Raw genomic sequence first — 23,571 nt, 5'->3', positions numbered from 1 at the left:
ACTTATCACAATCTATTCATTGATATGCCTTACAATAATGATGTATGTTGTTTACTTCCTGTCAATAAATTCTGTGCCAGTAAATGTATTGTACACCATTAAAAATAAATGCCAACAGTTATCTGAATTAGGAATTTATGTTAGGAGTTTTTAAAATACTGCATTTCCAGGGTGAAAATAGAGCATTTTCTTTTTTTAATCTCTTATTTTGATCAAACAAATCCAATCACAATTTTCATAGGAAGAACTAAAATAAGAAATTGAATGGTGGGTAAGCTAATTTTCTGTGAAATTTTGTTTTCAAGTCTCTTTCCAAATGTGCTGTAGTGTGGTTGCTGGTCACACTGGGACTTAGTTTCTGGTTCCCAGCACTGCAGGAGCAGAACTGAATTGTAACAGAATTGCAGTGCAGATGAGCAAAATCAAAAGTAAGACAGGCTTCTTGAAGCATACTGGCACGCTCCATCAGTGATCTGTGAGGTTACCTGTGCCTGAAGTGATTCCATTAGTTATGTCAGAATTGTCTGCTGAGGCCTGGCAGCTAACTTGAAACCTGAAGAAACACTTGACGGCCTAAAATTATCTTGGCAGACATTATCCACACTTACCTTTAACCAATGTAGAACCTCTGAAATAATAAAATTGGACCAATATAACAGGAAAATATTCAATCTCTCAAGCCTATTCCATCATTCAATAAGATCACTGCAGATCAAATACTTCAACACTTTTGACTGACATTATCCCACGGCCAGTCACACAATTGATTAATTTCTGAATTTCCAATCGCTAATCATCTTGGTTTCAAATCTCTTAATCCCCTATTTATCGATCTCAATTTTGAAACTTTTAATTACCTCAGCAGCCTTCTTAGAAATTAATTCCAGTTCTTCATTACCCATTGAGTAAGTGTTTCCTGACATTTTTTCCTGAACTAATTTTAAGATTATTTCACCTTGTTGTGGTTTATCCCACCAGACCAATAAGTTCTTTTTCTCTGCCATACTGTATCTTTTAGTCATCTCAGTTCAAACTATATTGAATTGAATAAGAACGTAATCAATGCAACATGGTTCCATTTCATTTTTTCCCTGTGCTTTCACCTTCCAACATAGAGTCATTGGTTGTTCTCTAGTGCCTTGATTGTTCTTTGTGTTTGAGTTAACAGGTTGTTCAACACTGGAACATCACACCATGTCACCTGATTATTTGTATATCCCAGTGCATCAGCAAAGTTCACTAGCCAACAATTAGAAATTGACTCAATTGCTGATTCGTTTCCTCCAAGCCTGAGGATATTAATCTTAATCGCAGCTCACCCAGTGAAAGCTGAGCAAAGAGAAATGAATCTCATACAAAACAGTCATTTTATCTGGCACTTAGCAGGTCTGTTTTCTTCAGTATTCCATGATGGAGTGCACCAACCCCTGAGTCATCAGTAAAATGCTCTTTTGAATTAATTCTCACAATATCCCATTTGTACTTTGAAGTTTATGTTTGGAAAAAAAAAGCTCCAGAGTAAAGTTGTGCTTTTTTTTAATATAAGTTTCTCCCATTGTTCCTCTTCTCCTTACCCATCACGGAACTTACTTCTTTGCATTTTTCTGGCTAAAGAAGTGAAGAAAATGGGATCAAAAACTAAGCTTCCAGGTTCTGGAGCAGCATGTTGGTTATCTGCTGTCGAATCCCTAGAGTGTGGAAGCAGGCCATTCAGCCCATCAGGTCTACACTGACCCTCCAAAGAGCATCTCACCCAGACCCACCCATCCCTGTAACCCTGCCATTCCCATGTCTAAACCACCTGGCCTGCAGATCTCTGGACACCATGAACAATTTAACACAGCCTATCTCTCTAACCTGCACATTTTTGGACTGTGAGAGGAATCTGGAGCACCAACACTGGGAAAATGTGTAAACTCAACACAGACAGTCGCTCAGGAATCAAACCCAGGACCCTGGCACTGTGAAGCAGCAGTACTAACCGCTAGGTCACCATGTCACCCAATAATTCAAAGATGCAGAGGACAGGTCTCTGCATTCCCAGGGGAGCATGTGGTCACTATTACAAGATGAAACAAACAGATCTTGAAATCAATAGAACAGCTGGCAATACCGAGAGACCTTCCAAAATTGACATTCCATTAGAATCAATCGTTTAAACATACAGCAATATTTGGAAGATGATCTGGTAATTTGCAAACTCAGTGGGACTTTCCACTTCTATCATTTGCCCCACTTTTACCACAGCAAAAAACAATTAGACTCAGAGTGTGAGTCAGCATCTGACAGGTACATAGCTTGCCAATGCAGGAGTGTAAGCCTAAAAGCACAGCAATGGAGAATATCAGCAGGTTTAAACAAATGACATTCATTAGACACCTGTACTTATTGGCTGCCAGTCCACTGATATTGTTAATAAAAATTTAATTCTCATATACAAATCCCATCATGTTCTCAGGCTTCATATTCTTTATCCTTCTCCCACCCGAATGATATGGTGTTTCTCAAGCTCTCGGGTCTCTTATGCAGACCCACCATTGGCAGTTATACTCACTGTAGGTACTGGGCTTAGAAATTCCCTCCCTATTTCTCATTATCTCTGTTGCCTGTTCTTGTAATTTAAGATCCTCTTCAAACGTTACCTTTTTGACCAATCTGTGAATCTGCCCTTCAAACATATTTTCCCTCAAATCTGCATGCAAATTACTTCAAAATGTGCTGCTTATCTGGGATGGGTTTCTTTATGTTAAAGACACAATTAATGTATTTTGTTCCTGCTGGGATTCTCTCCAAACTAAGGTTATTCTGAACAGTTTTCAAACACCTACCCTGAAATGGCATAAGTCCCAGCAGTTCAACCCAAAATCTGCAGGTGGTGTCAGGAAGCAAAATGTGAAGATGAGCTATTTAAATGTGGGGACAAGCAGTTCTGAGAAGCAGTCACTTACTCAGCAGGTACCCATCAATGATAGTGATGTTGTAAAAGATCTTAGAAGGGATCAAAGGTAGCACCGTTTATGTAGGGTATACTGACTAAGAATGAACTTCCTAAATCTAAAAGGTATTAGTGACATTAAAAGGTGTACCTATCAAGGCAAATGGTAACAGAGAGGTCACTGATGCAGAATCCACGTACTCCTCATCAACAGAAAGATCACTAAATCTGGGAGATGGTGGAGCATGATAACATCCCTGGATGAGTAATCCAGCCAGACATCCAAGTTCTGCAATAGCAAATTTGATTCAATAAAAAATTAAAAAGATAGTCTTATGGTGTAAATAGCCTTATTGTTCATTAGTGATCAACCTTATCTGGTCTGGCCTACATGTGATTCCAGGCCCATGGCAATGTGGTTGACTCTAAGTGGCCCTCTGAAATGGCTCAGTTCAAGGGTATTGAGGGGTAGGCAATAAGTGAGCACATTCCTTGAATAAATAAAGCAAATCTCAGGAAGCCCCTTAGACATGGGTACCAGCTCTACCATGAGTTATCGATATTCCATCTGTCAACTTCCCCATAAACTGGCAGTCTCAACTAAAGCTATTGCTTCCTGTTTAAAAATCGTTGCCTCTCTTTTGCCCCTCTCCCCATCCTCCAGCCCCAGCTGAGTGTCATTTGGCTACTTTGTTTAGAGCTTTACTTTGTTTCCACTTCACGTGTCAACATGATACTGGGTCAGGACTCCGAAATGCATTTGACTTTGGGGACCCCAAATACAGTATCCAAATTCCTGCCATGCTTTCAAATGCCAATTTGGAATTTTACTCCATTTTAAAGTTGAATTAACTGATATTAGTAGAAGTGGCTGTTGTTGCAATGGAAACACAAGTGGTTTTTAGATGGGGAAACCTGTTATCATTGCCTCATGTGAGTTATACATTCTAGGTCCCACACCAATGGGGCCATCTCTTAATGCCCTTCAAAATGTCAGGCACTCAATTGTTTCAAATAAACAATAAAACTGCAATGATATGTAATCACCAACTTCTCAGGAAAAATAGTAGTGAACAATACATTCCAAATTTATTAATGATGCTAATGTACCCAACAATGAATGATAAGGTTCTTTCTGAAATTTCAAGTGAGGCCCAGAATTGCCTTAACTGAGTTCCAGGCCATGTGTTGCTCATTCTCACCTGAGCTACAGCAGATATGTGCCCAAACGCCCATACAAATTCAGGCCACAATTTCTTGAAGAAAAGCACATTTGCAGTTTTCTTAAAAACACTTTTTCTTTGATGGGAGTGTGGAACTTGAATATTTAATGTAAGAAATAATCAAACCACATTTAATAAATCACAATGAATAGTACACGAACTTTTCATTTTCAAAACCATTTCATATCATTTTAGATTTTCAAAACCATATCTGCTGGAGTTATAGTGAGAAGAGAATTATGACTGGAAGGTGAAGGGTAAAGATAAACTTTAATGTGTTCACAGCATTTTCATCAAAGAACAGCATCAATACACACTGTGGTATTTAAGCAAAGGGAACCAAGTTTAATTCATCTGTACTTTGTCATCCAAGAATTTAACAATTACCATCAGGCTTCCAACTCATAATTCCTACATAGTGACTCCTATCAGTACAGACATGTTGGCATGGCCACAGAATTCATGATCGTCTGACAGAAAATGGGGGCAACAAGTGAAGGAACTCAATTGGCTTTTGCTGAATATGCCTTAACAGCTTTGAGTTGTGATGCCTTGAAGCACCCCGATTATCGGTCATTTCAATATAGAGCCCAGAAACTTTTTTAAGGTGTATTCACCAAAATTTAAATTACTGAAAGAGATTACTATTATCAACTTGTGATTTGCAATTCAGTTCTACAAGTTAGATCCTTGAGGTCATAATGTTTTTGTGACCTTTTGCATTTTCATATTCACTTACCCATTCATAAAAGAGGAATTCGGTGACTGTTGCATTCACTATATTCTTTCAGACAATATTCCGGAATTCCATTTTTAACACCTTTGTGGATGTGTCAATACCAGCAATGGACATAGACAACACACAAGTTCCTTCTCAAGGAAGGTATAGAGGGACAATCAATGCATCCTTGACACTATTACCCACACTTTATACTTATCGATCGTATCAACTGACCAATGGAAGCCAAACAGTTTTTTTGCTAATTTATTTGTGAACCCATCAATGTTATGCAGGGAGTTATAGGTAGAATTGGACTGATAATGGTTGATTCTAGGATGGACAGCTTGGCTAATATGTGGAGATACAATTGAAATGCAAAATTACTTTTCTTTAAATGAATTTTGTGCTGATCAAAATAATTAAATTTTTCCAAGAAAATTAAAGAAAAACCTCAACCAGAGCAGTAGGGGGAATGCATGACACTGGATAAGAATAAGCAGTGAAACAGATTCCATCAAATTGTGCTGTACCTGAGCTGGAAATGCTGGAATTGAATCCCTGAGACATATTCCAGTCTGTGGCACGAGCATCTTTCAGCTTAATCAGTAACAGATTTAATAGATGAGAAAGCGAAAAATTGGTTGCACTCTCGGCCACATTCTCCACATTAAGCATTCAAGTCACAACATTATTTAGTGAAACAGTTCGCATGAATAGAAAGAAAGATAATAGGGCCAATAACGGTAAGATGAATCCCGGATTTTGACATGTTCATGGCTGTGTTTTAGTAATGTACTCATTATCTGTCAGAATGTATTCTGTCAGCAAGAGAAATATATACGCAGTTCTAAATTTGTTTTCAGAAAACAGATGTTTGATGAAGAAGGACATTTAACTGAGATAGATAAAAGATTCAGTACAAATAAGCTCTGTAATGTAGGTCTAAATAAGATGAGAAGGAACGGTAAGTCAGACTTGCCAACTTAGTGATATTTCTTTGTGCTTATTAAAAACCTTGCTGGGTTGAAAGAGCAATTAAATTGCTGTGATTTAGGATGAATGTGACTTGTACAACAAAAGGCTACATGTGTTTGGTCAACATTAATCCAAATTGCAGTTCTCAGTAACAAATAGAATCAAAACTATGCTACTAATGTTCAAGGATTGCCCTTCCGCAGAGCAGCCTCCAGCTGCAAGATGAGGTTCCAAACCTGCCCGGAGCACTGGTTTCCCCAGTCTGCTGCTAAGAAGCCATCTCCAGGAGCAGTGCAGTTCAACAATGCCACCAGGCTCTGACAATAGCCTTATGTGACAATCAGTGGCTCAACTGAGTACTTGCCACTTGAGTGGCTCAATCAGCATTTGTGGGCAGAAAAAGGTGCAGACCTTTCTTCAAAATAAACTATTAGTTGAAGCGAGGACCTATCATACAATCCGGGAAATTGAATCCTTACTACTAAGCCACAATCAGAATTGGACCAGAAATGGGCAACATTACAGATGCAACATTTTCAAATATGTATCCAAAAAAAGTCACTTTTCACACCCCTTAAGAATCCAAAGTCCACAGTCACACATGCAACAGCTTTTTTGAAAGCTGTTAGATAACAATAAATTATCACATTGAAAATGTTGTGATTGCAATTTTCCTGAATTACCCTGTACATTTCATTTCTTGGGTTATCGGTATTTCTGCCAAGTTACTTGTACCTCCTGTATTGTGAAGATCAATGCAAAATACCTGTTCAATTAATCTGCCATCTCATTATTTCTATTCTCATTATTCCCTATTATTAATTCTCCATGCTCCTTTTCTACGGAACAGATGCGTATTGTATTAACATTTTTAAAACATTTACCAAAACTCTTATAATTTGTTTATATGTTTCTAGCTAGCTTTCTCACATTCTATTTTTCCTCCTTGTTAATCTTTCCGTCTTTCTTTGTTGCTCTTTATGTTCTGTATAATCATTTGACCTACTACCTGTTTTTGTGTAAAGATCTGCTTATTTTGTAAATTTAGTATTATTTTTAACATGTTGAGTTAATCATCCATGTTCGATCTGCTGCTTGGAATGTATTTATACTGTGCTTCTTGAAATACCTGCCACTGCAGTTCCATTTACCTGTCCCTTAGCTGGCCTTGTCTGTTTACTGTAGTTAGTTCACTGTTCAGTTTGTTAGTTCATGAGTCACTTCACGGTAGCACTCTACTTCTATGCCTCATAAATATCCTTATTTTATTTAAAAGCATTAATCTTAGACTAACTCCCTTGAACTGAAAGTAAAATTCAATCAATAGACAATAGACAATAGAGAATAGACAATAGATGCAGGAGTAGGCCATTCAGCCCTTCGAGCCTGCACCGCCATTCAATATGATCATGGCTGATCATTCCCAATCAGTATCCTGTTCCAGCCTTATCTCCATAACCCTTGACTCCACTATCTTTAAGAGCTCTATCCAATTCTTTCTTAAATGAATCCAGAGACTGGGCCTCCACTGCCCTCTGGGACAGAGCATTCCACACAGCCACCACTCTCTGGGTGAAGTAGTTTCTCCTCATCTCTGTCCTAAATGGTCTACCCCGTATTTTTAAGTGGTGTCCTCTGGTTCGGCACTCCCCCATCAGCGGAAATATGTTTCCTCCTGCCAGAGTGTCCAATCCTTTCATAATCCTATACGTTTCAATCAGATCCCCTCTCAGTCTTCTAAACTCAAGGGTATACAAGCCCAGTCGCTTCAGTCTTTCTGTGTAAGGCAATCCTGCCATTCCAGGAATTGACCTCGTGAACCTACGCTGCACTCCCTCAATAGCCAGAATGTCTTTCCTCAAATTTGGAGACCAGAACTATATACAGTACTCCAGGTGTGGTCTCACCAGGGCCCTGTACAGCTGCAGAAGCACCTCTTTGCTTCTATAGTCAATTCCTCTTGTTATGAAGGCCAGCATGCTATTAGCTGTTGAATGGCGGTGCAGGCTCGAAGGGCTGAATGGCCTACTCCTGCATCTATTGTCTATTGTCTATTGTCTATTGATTGAATTTTACTTTCAGTTCAAGGGAGTTAGTCTAAGATTAATGCTTTTAAATAAAATAAGGATATTTATGAGGCATAGAAGTAGAGTGCTACCGTGAAGTGACTCATGAACTAACAAACTGAACAGTGAACTAACTACAGTAAACAGACAAGGCCAGCTAAGGGACAGGTAAATGGAACTGCAGTGGCAGTGATGATCACTGCCACTTAGGGTGCCTTCACTGAAAGATCGTTAATTAATCTTATCTCATTGAACAATACAAAACTTAGTACAGTTCTCTTGGTGGCTCTTGAATGTTCCGTTCTAAGAACCTATCCCGAAAACATCCTATACTTTATTATTTTTTCATCACCACCCAAACCGGTTCAACATCTTTGTTTCCTGAACTTGAGTATCCCTCTCTGTTGTGCATGTATCATTGTCAATTAACAGAGTCACAAATCCCCTTTTCCAAACTTCCTGTTCTTCTTAAATTTCCTGTAAGCTTCAATATTCAGGCCTAAATCCGCGTCATCCTGCAGCCATGTTTCTGTAGTGGCTATCAGATTCTGTTTATTTATTTCGATCAACACTCTCAAGTCGTCTTCCTTGTTTCAAATGCTGCATACATTCATATATAGAACTTTTTGTCTTATCCTTTTGTTTTTGTAGCCTGTTTTGTAACCATTTATAATGGCTAAGCCATCTAACCTACATATCCCTGGTCACTATAGCATGGCCAATCCACCTAAATTGCATATCTTTGGCCTGTGAGAGGAAACCAGAGCACCTTGAGGAAACCCATGCAGATATGGGGAGAAAATATAACTTCCATACAGACAGTCGCCTGAAGGTGGAATCGAAACTGGGTCACTTGCACTGTGAGGCAACAGTACTAATCACTGAGCCAGCATGCAGCTCCAAACCTCTAGCCTTATCTGTTGGTTGACTCTTAGATTTGTACTCCTTTTATTAATACATTTCTTTATCATCTCTACTCTGCACTTTGACTTACCACATTTTTAAAAATTAGATCCCATGTTTCCACTGTTTATTTTAAAATCCTCTCTACTTACATACTTGTGCTGTGGACTCTGTGTGGATCAGGTAGAGACACTCCCTTTGGCACAGATTCCATTTTCCTCAGTACTGACATCAGTGGCCCATGAAGTGGAACCCACTTGTCCCATACTAATCTCTAAGCCATGCACAATTTCTCTTAGTTTGTATTCTATGTGCCAGTTTGTATGTGGCTCAGGTAATAATCCAGAAATATTTACCATCTGCTTCTTCATTTGGTGCCTAGCTTCTCATACTGACTATTCTTTATTATTTCTATGTCATTCGTACTACAGAGACTTTCAATTGGTTTGAGATTCAAATAGTGTCAGACTGGACCTGCAAATGTCACAAATTAATTCATAATATTAGATTTTTGGACATTGACTTTATAATACTCACATTGTTAGAGTAATATTAATACTCAATATATGCAAGCATGGCATTCAGATTCTAAGAATTTTGTCATGTCCTTATTGATCAGTACTGCAGTGTTAACTATTGCAGAAACACAAAATTGGTATTATCCTCACATTGCATGAAATTCACTGTTTTGTTTTCTGTCATTGCTGCTTTATAGGAGGAAATGGACACCAGTCCAATGGTATCGTCCCTTCTCAGTGGACTAGCCAATTACACCAATCTTCCCCAGGGTGTCAAAGAACATGAAGAGGCTGAAAACAATGAAGGAACCAGAAAAAAGCAAGTCAAGGTAAAAAGAAAAGCGACAAAGAGTTACAGTGTGGTCATATTTCCATTTTTACATTGCTTTTATATTTTGTGGAAACATTACCCAGTGGAGTCAGTTAACAACTGTGTTCCTCTGTGAACCATTGTGAGGCTAAGTGATTTGAACATCAAAGGTTCAGTGTGGTGAAAAAATGATTTCAAGGAGTATTATCAAATTCACTTCAAGTTTTTGGCACTTTATATTTAAACCAATCCCAAATATGTTTATAATGTGTGGAAGCTCTCGTCTCTTCTTTCAAAATGCCTTGAACTTCAGAACAATTAACCCAACATGAGGTTAAAACATCATGGAATTTTAAAAGCAACTTATTCTAACTTGAATTGAATTTCTGCAATCCTTTGGTTTCATTTATGAAAACATTGATCTGGAAGTTAGCCAGACTTACCAGAATAACCACATCCCTCTCCTTCATAATGCACAAGATAATGTTTTGTTTCAAAATGAGTGTGCCCTTTCTTTACTTCTTTGAGTGTATATCCTAGCTAAAACTCAGCAGAAGGCTTTGGAAATTTTAAAAATAAAGTAGGTTATTACTTTCACACATTTATCCATAACTTACGCAGAATCACACACTCTTTGGTCTTGCTCACACACACGCATGCAAAGATTGAATACAGATAAATGTCATGCAGTTTCACATATTACAGTTATCTCAATCTTTGATTTCTGATCTCTGGTCTCCCATGGGATTGGCCTGAGTTCTTTTAAATGGACTGATGACTTAAAAATGAAATGAGCAGCTTTTAAAGTGAAGGGTTCATAAATCATTGTGAAGTTTATAGCAGTCAAATAGCCAAGAGTTGAGTTCTCAGGTGACATTTAAACTGGAACAGTTTGCATACTTTGTCTGCTTGTTTCTGAGGTTTGAACTGATATTTTACATGGAACTGCTTGCAAACAGTTCTAGCTGATATTTTAAGCAAAAGAAACATGTGGTCTCCATACAAGTTTCTTTTTTACCTGATCAAGTATTTTTTCCAAATAGGACATTCATGTTGACTCCACATTCTAACATTCTTTGTTGTGAGTTAACACACCTGAGGTTTTGACATAGTCATTGTCTTTGTTTTGTAATCGCCCATTCAATCTGATAATACCCCTTTCATATGATTTGGAGAAAGGCATTGAATCCCATCATTGAGAATATGTTCTTTGTTTCTTCTTTAAATTGATGGGGTGGGGGGTTGATTCTGATCCACAAAAGAAGTCAACAGACCTTGGGTGGCCATCTTTTCCAGCCTTCCAGTTTTTTCAGCACACTATTAATTTAAAGCTCAGAATATGGTGGTGTTGTGCCTGACACAAGACCAACTAATCACTATTCCACATTTTTACTAACTGTCCATATTGTGGATTTTCAAGGAAACTTGTCAGATCACTATTGTGTGAAAAAAAATACTAATCGGCATATTTTAAAAGCTTTAGAAATGTCTTTATTGTTTAGTAAGTAACTGAATACTGGACATTAATATAACTCGCAACAGTCTGTATTTTTTAAGATAAGTTCTAGTTATTCAAATCAGATTGTTTACAAGTGATGGATCACGTATTGTGATTTAAAATGGTTACTTCATTTGTTAGAAACATCTTTTAACTTGAATGAACTGTGCCTGTGCCAAGTTTCTAGTTGTGAATGATTATAAGGTCACAGAAGTGTATAACACATTGAGTCTACATTAGTCAAAAACAAGCACCTAACTATTTAAATCTTATTTTCCAGCACTTGGCCCACAGCCATTGTTTGCGCTGCATCTATAAATGTATCAACAAATGCAATTTTAGACATTTACTTTCATTATACTGTCTGTAGGGGTGGTAGAGGCAAAAGCACTTGTAACTTTTAAAAAGTATTTAGATGTGTATTTGCAATGCTAAAGCATGCAGGCTATGGGGTAAGTGCTGGGAAATGGGATTAGAAGGTGGCTGTTTTTGACTGGATGGATTTGATGGGCCAAAGTACATTTTCCTGTGCTGGAAATCTTTGTGACTGTGTAGCTGCTCATGGGATATTCTGTTTAGTTTAGAAATGAGTTCTATGGGAGCAAAGGTTACATCAAAAAACTAGCACAATTTTAGTCTCTATTAACCACTGATCGCTGGTCACATCTAATTTTATTACTTCAATTCCTGCTGTGGAATTAATGTCTGTTTGCAGTGCAGGCCTTGTACTGGTTAAAATAAATTAAATAACAAACCTTGATAAGATGAATTGTGGTAATACTGGCAAAATGCTATTCATAGTGTGCAGTAAAGGAAGTAAAATTGACACAGTTCTGTAGAGGGATGCTGTCTCATCAGAGACAGATGTTTGGTGATCACTTTAACCTAAGAGTTACCATGTCACAAGTGAGGGACAGAGATTGAGAAGGCAGAACCTTCATGGTGACCTCAGCTAGTATGGAACTGATTTTAGTCCATTGATGTCCATCTGCACCACAGACCAGCCTTCCAGCCAGCTGAGCATACCAACCCTCAGCATGTAGAAATAGCAAGTAAAAAAGACATTATGTAATGAAATCAAATGGGTCTGAATATTAAATACAGACTAAAATGAGATTTGGATGTGATGTCAATTGAGTGTATTTATTTGTCTAAAATGGGAGTGTTGTAGTTGCAATAGAGCAAAATCAATTAGAACATTGTTTGTATCAAAGATGTTGATGAAAAATGTGGTCTCTGTAATATTATTATTTCTTGCTGCATTTGCCATTGTTTTAAGTGAAAGGAGTGTTTGGTACATAATGGTAATGTTACTGGACTAGCAGTCTCAGACCCCAGGCTAATGTTCTGAGGAAGTGGGTTGGAATTCCATCATAACAGATGGTGGAATTTGAATCCGATAAAAACAACCCAATGAAAACCATATAGTCATTGTCAATTGTTGTAAACCCCACTTCATTCAGTCATGTTCTTCAGGTAAGGAAATCTGCCATTCTTACCTGGTCCGGCCTACATATGACAAAATGTTGGATTAGCAAGCAATGTATATCTTTCATGAATGAATAAAAATAATGTCAGACTTGATGCTGTACTTGTTTTATCCATTCAAAGGAAGTGGGCATTACTGGCTGCTCAGTATTTATTACCCATCCCTAGTTGCCTTTGTGAAGGTGGAGGTGAACTATCTTCTTGAACAGCTGTAAGTAGACCCACAATGTCCTTATTACAGGAATGGCAGATTTTGATCCAATGACAGTGAGGGAACAATAATATATTTTGAAGTCAGGTTGGTGAATGGCTTGGAGGGAAACTTGCAGATGGTGGGGTTCCAATGTTTCTGCTGCCCTTGTCCCTCTAGAGGGGAGTGGTCATGGGTTTGTTAGTGTTGTGTACAGATCTTTGGTAAACTTCTGCAGTGCATCTTATAGATAGTACACACTGTGGTTAGTGAGCATCAGTATACATGGCAACAACAAATATATGGGATTACCACAATCTGTAAGTCACCTCTAAGCCACTTGCCATCTAGACTTCAAAATATATCACTGATCCTTCAGTATTGCTGGATGAAAATCCTGTAACTCCCTCCCTAACAGTGTTGTACCTCCACCAAATGGACTGCAGCAGTTCAAGAGGGCAACTCACAACCAGCTCCTCAAGGGCAACTAGGGATGGGCATGAAATACTGGCCGAGCCAGAGACACTTACCTCCCACGAGTAAATCAAATGTTTTGAAGGATAGAATAGCTATGTGTTTACCAATATACTAATGTTCCTGTGACTTTTAATTAATGTTTTTGGAGTCACCAAGCCAGAAAGAGTTTTTGTAATGTGCACTCTTTTTATTAGTCATAATGCCTTTTTTGTTTTAGGTATTTAGATAAACTGTGCTTATGGACAACTGTTGGGTTATGCAGTCTGTGAGTGTGAAAGGTGACACAGATGTACCTGGCTAATATAACTTGCCATCTGCCTTTGTGTTGGACATTATTCTTCTGTTATTTTCAGTCTCTAAATGATCGCATTAACAGGTGCTTAGAGCAGGAATGGTCTCTTCTCGCAATTCTTGGAATGTTCAATGATGCCTCATTTCCTGAATAGTAATTCTGTCTAGGGTAACAGCCTGGAGTGAGATTATTACAGAATGGAATAAGAACAGTTTGAGGACTCGATCTGGCTCCTTGATTTCAGCAAAGGGCACTCAGCTCTGATTAAAAAACAGTGTTTCCATTCACAGAATGATGTGAATAGGCGTTGATTCCCATAGAACTGGTGCAACCTGAACACAGATGATGCAGGTGAAACACAGCAGCAACTTTTGCTCTGGAATCAAATACACTGATTGAGATAACTGCTTGGTGTTCATGGCGGTCCTGTCTACTTGTGATTACTTTCCATTATAGCTCATATCTGTGTTTCTCCTTACATTGACAGATCCATCTATTATCCCATCAATTTACAGTGAATAACTCCTTGTTTATGCACTGTGTAACTCTGTAGTGCTATAGTGTTAATGATAACATCAGCATTCACATCTTCTAGTGGAGTTTGCCAGGCTTTCTGGTCCCCAGTGATAAATAAGCCATGCCATCCAGCTGCCTTATTTTCAGCTGCATTCTACTCTCACCAGTGGTTTAAAAAGAGAACCATGAAAAATAATTGTGCAAGGAATAAAATATTTTGGACAATGCACCAATTAAACATCATATTGCCAAAATATTATTTATTGCACAGGGGAGGAATTTGAGAGACCTTAACATGATCAAATGGTTACAAATGTCTGCCACTTCTTCTTTGCTGCTCAATGAGCACTGATGCCAATTGTTCCTTAACACTGATGACCACATAGGAATTGTTATTTATTTGCTCGCATTTGACTGTGAGGATAATTTTACACATTAGAATTAAGGATTCCTACAATTGGTGGGCATTGACACAATTTAGCTGCGTTTGCAAAGAGTTCAACTTCCAAACTTATAATAAAAAGCAGCCTGTTTGCATGTTTTTAAAATAGCATCCACTAATAATTATGATATGGTAAGGGGGAAACCTTTATCTTCTTTCAACCTTATCTTAACAAATATGCAATGATGCTACAAATGACAAAAAGAACTTCCCCTTCTTTATTTATAAAATTGGTTTCTGGCATATGGCCATCACTGGTTGAGCTAATTTTTGTTTCCTGTTCCTAATTGCCTGAAAGATAGCAGCCTCATAAACTGTTAGTCCATGAGGGGTGAAGGGTGGATTGTGGTGTTGGTTTAATAAATTTCACATGGAACATCAAATGATGAAATTGGGAAATAACTTGACAAATGGTCATATAACTCCAGCTCTCATCTCCTCGCTCGGTGAACTGCTTATTAATGAAGGAAATCCATCCCTTTTCCATCTAGCTGTTTTTTTTCACCTGTATAATGGTATTACAATGCATCAACAAGCAACAAGAAATATCTTGGATAATGCAGTAAATAATACTTTTTTTTCGTGTTTTAAATTTCTGAATACTTGAAAGTGTATGGTAAAATAGGGCAAAGTCAGCATGGTTTCATCAAGGGGGTGGGGGGAGGGGGCGTCATGCCCGCCAAATCTGCTAGAATTCTTTGAGGAAGTAACAAGCAGGTTAGGTCAAGGAGAGCCAATGGATGTTATCGACCTGGACTTCAAGGAGGCCTTTGACAAGGTGCTGCACGGGAGGCTGAGTAACATAACGGTTCGTGGTATTAAAAGCAAGGTGCTAGCATGGATAGAAGCCTGGCTGTCTGGCTGAAAGCAGAGAATCGGACACAAAGACCTTTGTCAGGATGGCAGCTGAGAGCCAAGTAGTGTTCCGCAAGGAACTTTATACATTAACGATCTAGATGAAAGAACTGAGGGCATTCTGGCTATGTTTGCAGGTGATACAAAGATAGGTAGAGGGACAGTTGGTTTTCATAAGGCTGCAGAAGGATTTGGACAGGTTAGGTGAGTGTCTGATGGAGTACAATGTGGGAACGTGTGAGGTCTTGCAATTTGGTAGAAAGAATAGAGACATGGACTATTTTTTAAATGGGAAGAAAATTCAGAAGTCTGAAGTACAAAGAGACTTGGGAGTTCTAGTCCAGGATTCCCTCAAGGTAACCTTGCAGGTTGAGTCAGTAGTTAGAAAGGCAAACACAATGATGACATTTATTTTGCGAGGACTTGAATACAGAAGCAAGGGTGTACTTCTGAGGGTCTATAAGGCTCTGGTCAGACCACATTTGGAGTATCATGCACAGTTTTGGGCCCCATATCTCAGGAAGGATGTTCTAGCCCTGGAGTGTGTACAGAGGAGGTTCACGAGAATGGTCACAGGAAAGAAAGGTTTAACATATGAGGAATGTTTGAGGACTCTGGGATTATACTCAATGGAGTTTAGAAGGATGAAGGGGGACCTAATTGAAACATATGGAATACTTGGACAGAATGGATGTTGGGAAGATGTTTCCATTGGTAGGAGACACTAGGACCTGAGGGCATAGCCTTAGAGTAAAGGGACGACCTTTTAGAACAAAGGTAAGTAGAAACTTCTTCAACTAGAGAGTGGTGAATGTATGGAATTCATTGCCACAGAAGGCTGTGGAGGCCAAGTCATTGAGTATATTCAAGACTGAGATAGATAGGCTCTTGAGTATCAAGGGGCTCGAGGGTTATGGAGAGAAAGTGGGAGAATGGGGTTGAGAAAATTATCAGCCATGATTGAATGGTGGAGTAGACTTAATGGGCTGAATGGCCTAATTTCTGCTCGTACGTCTTATGGTCTTATGGTCTCTCTGATCCTTTAGATAAAATCTGCAAAGCTCAGGACATTGTAAAGCATTGCAGGTCCCCTCCCTATTTCCTGTCATTAACACTTGGCAGAAGTACTACTAACAGGAGAGTTGGTGTTTTTCTTTCCAGGTATTAATGTCACCTAATGGATAATGAAGTGTGTAACTGAGTGGCAACATTATCATCACATTTTCCCCAACCACCCAATTAATTTTTGTTTTCCAAGGTCAAATTTACTGATTTAAATGTTTGTAATGAAGTGTTTTGCAATTCATATGTAAATATAATTACCATGGTAAATCTGAATAATTGGCCCCATTTTCAATTTTTCAAATGCTGGTCGAAACACATTCATGCTTAAGGATTCCCCACAGAGTTTGAAGTCCAATTAGCTCCAGTTCTGATGGTTTACCTATATTTAACAAATAGGATTAGTTTGTGTGAGATAGTGGATCCAAGTGAAAAGAATGAGAGGGGATTTTAAGTGCAAACAGTGAGGGGATTTCTTTTTCCAGTTCCAACGTTAAAACTGTCAATCTGAGGCAAACTATTGCAAGGAACTCAGGAATGGAAGTGATTGGGAAGTTGCATTTTCTTTTGTTTCTTTTAAAATTCATTTAAAAGGCAATCTGAACATCACATGCTACGCCAGCATTTATTGCACATTCCTGATTTCCCTGGAAAAGATGGTGGTGAATTGTCATTTTGAACTGCTGCAGTTCTTGGAGTGTAGGGTCACCAAAGGTGTTGTTACAAAGTGAGTTCCAAGAATTTGCCCCAGCAACAGTGTAAACAACATTAATATAGCGATACCATTCCATGCTTGGCTTATATGGGAACACGTTGATGGTGATGTTCCAATGTAACTCTAACCTGTCCTTCTGGGTGCTAAAGGTAGAGAGGGTTTGGAAAGTACAATGGTCGAGCTTTGAGGAGTTACTGCAATGCATCCACTGCTGCTAGTGTGTGATGATGGTTCAGGGAGTGTTTATTGAAGGTAGCAGATATGGTGCCAATGAAGAGGGCTGCTTTGTCCTGGATGGTGACAAGCTTCTTGAATGTTGTTGGAGAGCAGTTAGGTGTAGGGTTAGCAGGAATATTAAATCATACTCCAGACCTGTACCTTGTAGATGATGGACAAAGATTAGGGAAGTAGGTCTTCAGCTTCTGACCTGCTTTTCCAGTAGTAGCATTTATATGGTTGGTCCAGTTTAGCTTCCGGTCAATGGGTAGGTTTAGGATGTTGGTTAGTGGGGGATTCAGTGTTAGTAATGCAATTCGATCTTAATAGACAATAATTAGATTCTGTCTTGTTGGAGATAGTTATTGTTCGGCATTTGTGTGGTGCCAGTGTTACTCGCCACTTATCGGCAAAGGCTTCAATTTTGTCCAGGTCTTTCTCCATTTAGACATGGGCTAATTCTGTATCTGAGAAGTCATAAATAGTGCTGAATATTGTGCAATTATCAGTTAATGTCGCACAGCTTTCATTTTGTGACTTAAAGTAACTATTCATACATATAAATCCAAAAGTATGAGGCAGCAATCTAAGGACTGCTATTACCTTATCCCAGTTTCTCAACCTTCACAAAACCTAATTACATTGAAACATAGAAACTTGTGGCAGGATTATACCATCCAGCCCTTCAGGCCTGTTCTGTTATTCGATTTGATTGTGACTAATTCTCTCTTTCAATGACATATTCCATCTTTCTCCCCATGTCACTTGATGCTTTTACCATCTAAAATCTATCCCTTTCCTGAATATATTCAGTGACTTGGCCTCTGTAAAAGAGAATTCAGTAGGTTCACTACTGTTTTCATGAACAAAACTTCTCCTCATCTCAGTCTGAAATGGTATCCTGAGACTATATCCCAGGGTTTTAGAATCCCCAATCATGGGGAAAACATCTATCCTGCATCTAGTCTGTCCAGCCCCATTAGAACCTTATGCTTTCAACCAGATCCCCTTTCATCCTTCTAAACTCTGGTGAATACAGGCCAAGTTGAATGTAACTAGATTCTTGAACCTTTGCAAACACTATTGGGGTCTTTGAAGAAATTGTCTGTCAAAGGCTTGCAGCAGCCATTGCAAATGTGAAAGTGAAAAATGAAGTCAATAGACAAGTGATGGAATAGCAAAGACCCTAAACATTTGAGATTTCAACACATAGCCAGATTAATGCTCCTGTGCAGCACAATTACTGAAAGGATTGTGCACTATCGGAGGTGATATCTTTCAAATGACATTGAATCCCAACCACACCTTCCCTGTCAGGTGAACAAAATGTTCCACTGTACTAATCAGATAAGCTATTATGGTGTTCTAATCAATACTAATGCTTCCAGCAACATGCTTCACTTAAAACAATCTCATAAATTATCCAATCATTATCCTATTGCCATTTTCTGGGGCCTGATAGAAGTTTTCAATGTTATGAAGGTGTGGATAGAATGGATAGCCAGTGTAGAAAAATCAGTTACTAGGGAATATAGGTTTAAGGTAAAAGGGGTAAGTTTAAAGGGGATGTGAGAGAGTGGTAAGTGCCTGGAATGTGCTGCCACTGGAGGTGGTGGAGGCTGATAAAATAACAATGTTTAAGAGACATCTAGGAATAGGCAAGGAATAGAGGGATATGAACACCTTAGAGGCAAAAGGTGTTGAGTTTAGAAAGACATTGTGTTGGTGCGGTCTAGGTGGGCCAAGGGGTCTGTTCCTGTGTGTACTGTGCTTTATTCTCTTTGTTAGTCCACTTTGACAAGAAGAATAGAAAAGCAGCATACTGTTTAAATATAGAGACATTGCAGAGCATGGAAGTACAGAGCAAACAGGACGCTCTGGTTCATGAATACCAAAACGTCAGTGTGCACGTACTGCATGTGCTGAAGATAACAAATAGAAACTTTCTGTTTATTGTAAGGGGAATATAATACAAGAGTTTAGAAATTTTACCGCAACTGTACATGGCCTTGATGAGATAACATGGAGAACTCCGTACAATTTTGGTCTTGCTATTTGGAAAATGGTTATAATTGTTTGAAAATCATTTTAACGAAGACTCATTTGACTCACTTCCTCAGTTGAAAGGCTTATCATATGAAGCAAGGTTGAACAAATTGATCCTTCATCCATTGGAATTTTTTAAAAAATCAGAGGTGATCTTATTGGAAATTTAAGCACCTGAGGGGACTTAAAACAGTGGATTCTGAAATTGTGCTTTCCATTGTAGGAGAAATTAATCTAGGGGACACAGCATTTGAAAAAGAGGTCTTTCTTTTAAGACTGAGATGAGTTTTTTTTTTAAATCTCTCAGCGGATTATTTGCTAAATTCTCTTCTGCAAAAAACAATGGAATATTGGTCATTGAATTTATTCAAGGTTGAGTTAGTTAGATATTTGATAGACTTGGAAATAAATGGTTATCAGGTGCAGAGAGGAGAGGGGAGTTGATGCTGTAACCAGATCAACCAATCTTATTCACTAGTGAAGCAAGCTCAAGGACAAATGGTCTACTCCTGCTCCTATGTCCAATCTCCTATCTCACTGGTGTTCAGTTTGGGTTCTGCCAGGGTCACTTGGATCTTAAAATTATTCCAGTCATAGTTCAAACTTAGACAAAAGAGCTGAACTCCAAGGGTGAGTTGAGAGTGACTGCCCTTAACATCCAAAAAGTATTTGATGAAGTGTGATATCCAGGAATCCTAGTATAACTGGTGTCAATGGGAATCAAGGGGAAATCTCTCCACTGGTTGGAATCATACCCAGCACAAGGGAAGACATTTATGGCTGCTGGAGGTCAATAATCTCAACTGCAGGACATCTTTGCAGGAGTGACTCAGAGTAGTGTCCTAGGCCCAACCATCTCAGCTATTTCATCAATAACCTTCCTTCCATCATAAGGTCAAATGTGGAGAAGCTTTCTGATAATTATGCAATGTTCAGCACTATTTCCCACTTGCTACGCTCTGAATCAATCCACATCCATATGCAGCAAGACCTGGACAATATCTAGGCATGGGCAGAAAAGTAGCAAATAAGACAGAAGTGCCGGCAATGACTAACTCCTACATGCAGGAATGTAACCTTAGCATTGAATGGGGTTATCATCATTAAGTCTCCTACTAACAACACCTGGAGATGACCATTGAACCAGAAACTGAACTAAACCAGTCATATAATACACAAACTCGGAGAATGTTGGAGAAACTTAGCAAATCTGACAGCATCTCTGAGAAAGGAACAGAATTAATGTTTTGGTCTGACTCTTCTTCAGACTCTTTCTCTCTCTATGGATGAAATGTACCATGCCTCAAGGCTGCCAGACCTATTGAATTTCTCCACCATTCTCCATGTTTGTTTCAGATTTCCAGCCACTGCAGTATTTTGCCTTCATTTGATCATTGAGTTCTATGGCTACAAAAACAGGTCAGTGGTTAGGAACTCTTCAGCAAGTTACTTTCCTCCTAAATGCCCAAAGCCTGTCCACCATTAACAAGGCACATGTCAGGAGTGTGATGGAATACTCTTTACCTGCCTGGATAAGTGCAACTCTGAACAACACATAAGATGCTTGACACCATTTAGGATAAAGCAGTCTGCTTGATTCACACCCCATTCACTACTTCTGCCAGTGGTGCATAGTAGCAGAAATATGTACCGTATAGAAGATGTACTGCAGCAATCACCCAAGCTGTTCTGATAGCACCTTCTGAACTTGTGACTTCTGCCATCTAGAAGGACAAGTATTGAAGTTGCATCAGAACAACACCATCTGCAAGTTCCCCTCCAAGCCACACATGACTCTTTTTGGAACTATATTGCTGTTCCTTCATTGTCTCTGGGTTAAAATCCTGAAATACATTTCCTATAAGCACTGTGGTTCATGAAGGCAGCTTACCACCACATTCTCCAGGGCAATTAGGGATGGGCCATAAATGTGGTTCTGGCCAGTCATGGCCATTTGCATGAATGATTACTGTCTCTAAAAAGTATAATAATGTGATCCCTAATTAGGAAGTTAGCAACTGGCGCCCTTATAGTTGATGACATATAATCAACCTAATGTTGATGGAGCCTAAAAGATATTGCTAGCCAGAGTTCAGAGGCTAAAAGGCAGTCCTGCACCATTTTGTGGTTATATTTCTCATGTGCCTTTTTAAATAGTGTACAATTCTATCCTAAGTAAATGACATAATCCCTATGATTACGTTTAAGCTGTCCTAAAGTGGGACTCTGAAGAAAGCAATTAATGCATAATTTAATGCATAATTAATGCATAATTAATGCATAATTTCTTCACTGAGGTTTAAGATTTTTGGAACCCCTTGCTACAGAGAGTTCTGAGTGCACAGTCCTTGTGTCTATTTAAGGCTGAGATAGATTGATTCCCTGACCAATTAAGAAGCTAAGGTTTTGGGGAAAATGCATGAAAATGGGCGTGAGGAGTGTCGGATCAGCTACGATCCTGTTGAATAGCAGAGTGGAATCAATGGACTGAATGGTCTACTCGAACTCCTATTTCTTGTGATCTTACAAAAAGATGGAGCATAAGAATCCATGGTAAAATGCAAAACCAAAATCAAGCTAAAAGGCACCAAAAAGTGTAAACGTAAACTTTGAATAAAGATTGGCAGAATTCATACAGGAAACATGAAAGATTTTTTTCAAAACTACATAAAGAATATTTAAAGAAGGAAGTAAGGTCATTGGGGGCAAGGAAAGTGTCTCATTGAAGAGTGGTGAAGATAATGAATGAAATTGAATGGAAAACGGCAGAATAATTAGCTGAGGAACAAGAAGTGTAAAATTAAATGGAATCCAAGTGTAAAAGACACGCTGCTCTAATAGTCTATATTCAGAAATGATCAGGGACATCAGAGAGAAATTAACATCTTTTGGGTATTAACGGGGTGAAATTGCTCTCTGTTCAAGCTGGAGAATTATAGATCATTGAGCCTAAGACCGGTAATAGCTGTTACCAAAGGTTATGAAATAAAGAAATCACTCACATCAAAGACAGGAATTAGTTACGGAACTGCCAGTGCAACACTAATGGGTCTAATTAATAGAATAATAGAGTGCATTCACAAGGCAAATGCAGTGGGTTTGTGTCTGAATTTCTGAAGGACACTTGGTAAAATGAAGATTCACAATATTAAAAGAGAAAGTTGAAGCACGTGTGGATCATTTAGTGTTGGATAGAAAAGCTTCCCCTATCTCCTCTGACTTGATGCGCAACTTCCCATTGCTGTCCTTAGTTGGCCCTTCTCCAGTCATTCTTTTATCCCTTATGTACCTATAGGAAGCTTTGGGTTTTCCCTGATCCTATCCGCCAACAACATCTCATGCCCCCTCCTCACTCATCTTAGCTCTTTCTTTCAGTCTTTCCTGGCTACCTTGTAACTCTCAATCGCCCTGACTGAGTGTTCACATCTCATTCTAACATAAGCCTTCTTCTTCCTCTTGACAAGACATTCAACTTCCTTAGTAAACCACAGCTCCTGCGCTTGACAACTTCTTCCCTGTCTGACAGATACATACTTATCAAGGACACACAGAAGCTGTTCCTTGAATAAGCTCCACATATCTATTGTGCCCATCCCCTGCACTTTACTTCCCCATTTTATGCATCCTAAATCTTATCTAATTGTATTGTAATTGTCTTTCCCCCAGCTATAGCTCTTGCCCTCTGGTGTATATTTACCCCTTTCCATCACTAAAGTAAACATAACTGAATTGTGGTCACTATCACCAAAGTGCTCGCCTACCTCCAAATCTAACACCTGGCCAGGTTCATTACCCAGTACCAAATCTAATGTGGCCTCGCCCCTTATTGGCCTGTCTATATAACGTGTCAGAAAACCCTTCTGCACACAATGGACAAAAGCTGACCCATCTAAAGTACTTGAACTATAGTATTCCTAGTCAACATTTGGAAAGTTGAAGTCCCCCATAACAACTACCCATCACTCTCGCTTCTAACAAGGAGCAGCTATCCTTTCCACTAAATCTCTGGAACTACTTAGAGGTCCATAGAAAACTCCCAACAGGGTGACCTCTCCTTTCGTGTTTCTAATCTCAGCCCATACTAACTTAAGATTTTATAACAAAAGGTGACATCTCAGCTCAG

The 23,571-nt window shown here is 38.8% G+C and overlaps 1 protein-coding gene across 4 annotated transcripts in view; it reads left to right on the top strand.

Annotated features, from left to right (window-relative positions):
* The window catches only part of LOC140463166 (solute carrier family 12 member 5-like), a 1,088,806-nt gene that overhangs the window by 764,941 nt on the left and 300,294 nt on the right, over positions 1-23,571 (top strand). For all 4 annotated transcript variants that reach the window (XM_072556937.1, XM_072556936.1, XM_072556940.1 and 1 more), the window contains exon 3: positions 9,539-9,670. In XM_072556937.1, coding sequence (XP_072413038.1) covers positions 9,539-9,670 — 132 coding nt within the window. The remainder of the gene's footprint in view (positions 1-9,538; positions 9,671-23,571) is intronic.

The sequence above is a fragment of the Chiloscyllium punctatum genome, chromosome 37 (genome assembly GCF_047496795.1).
Source record: "Chiloscyllium punctatum isolate Juve2018m chromosome 37, sChiPun1.3, whole genome shotgun sequence".
In the NCBI taxonomy this organism is placed as follows: Eukaryota; Metazoa; Chordata; class Chondrichthyes; order Orectolobiformes; family Hemiscylliidae; genus Chiloscyllium; species Chiloscyllium punctatum.
This window is presented reverse-complemented; position numbering and strand designations above follow the sequence as displayed.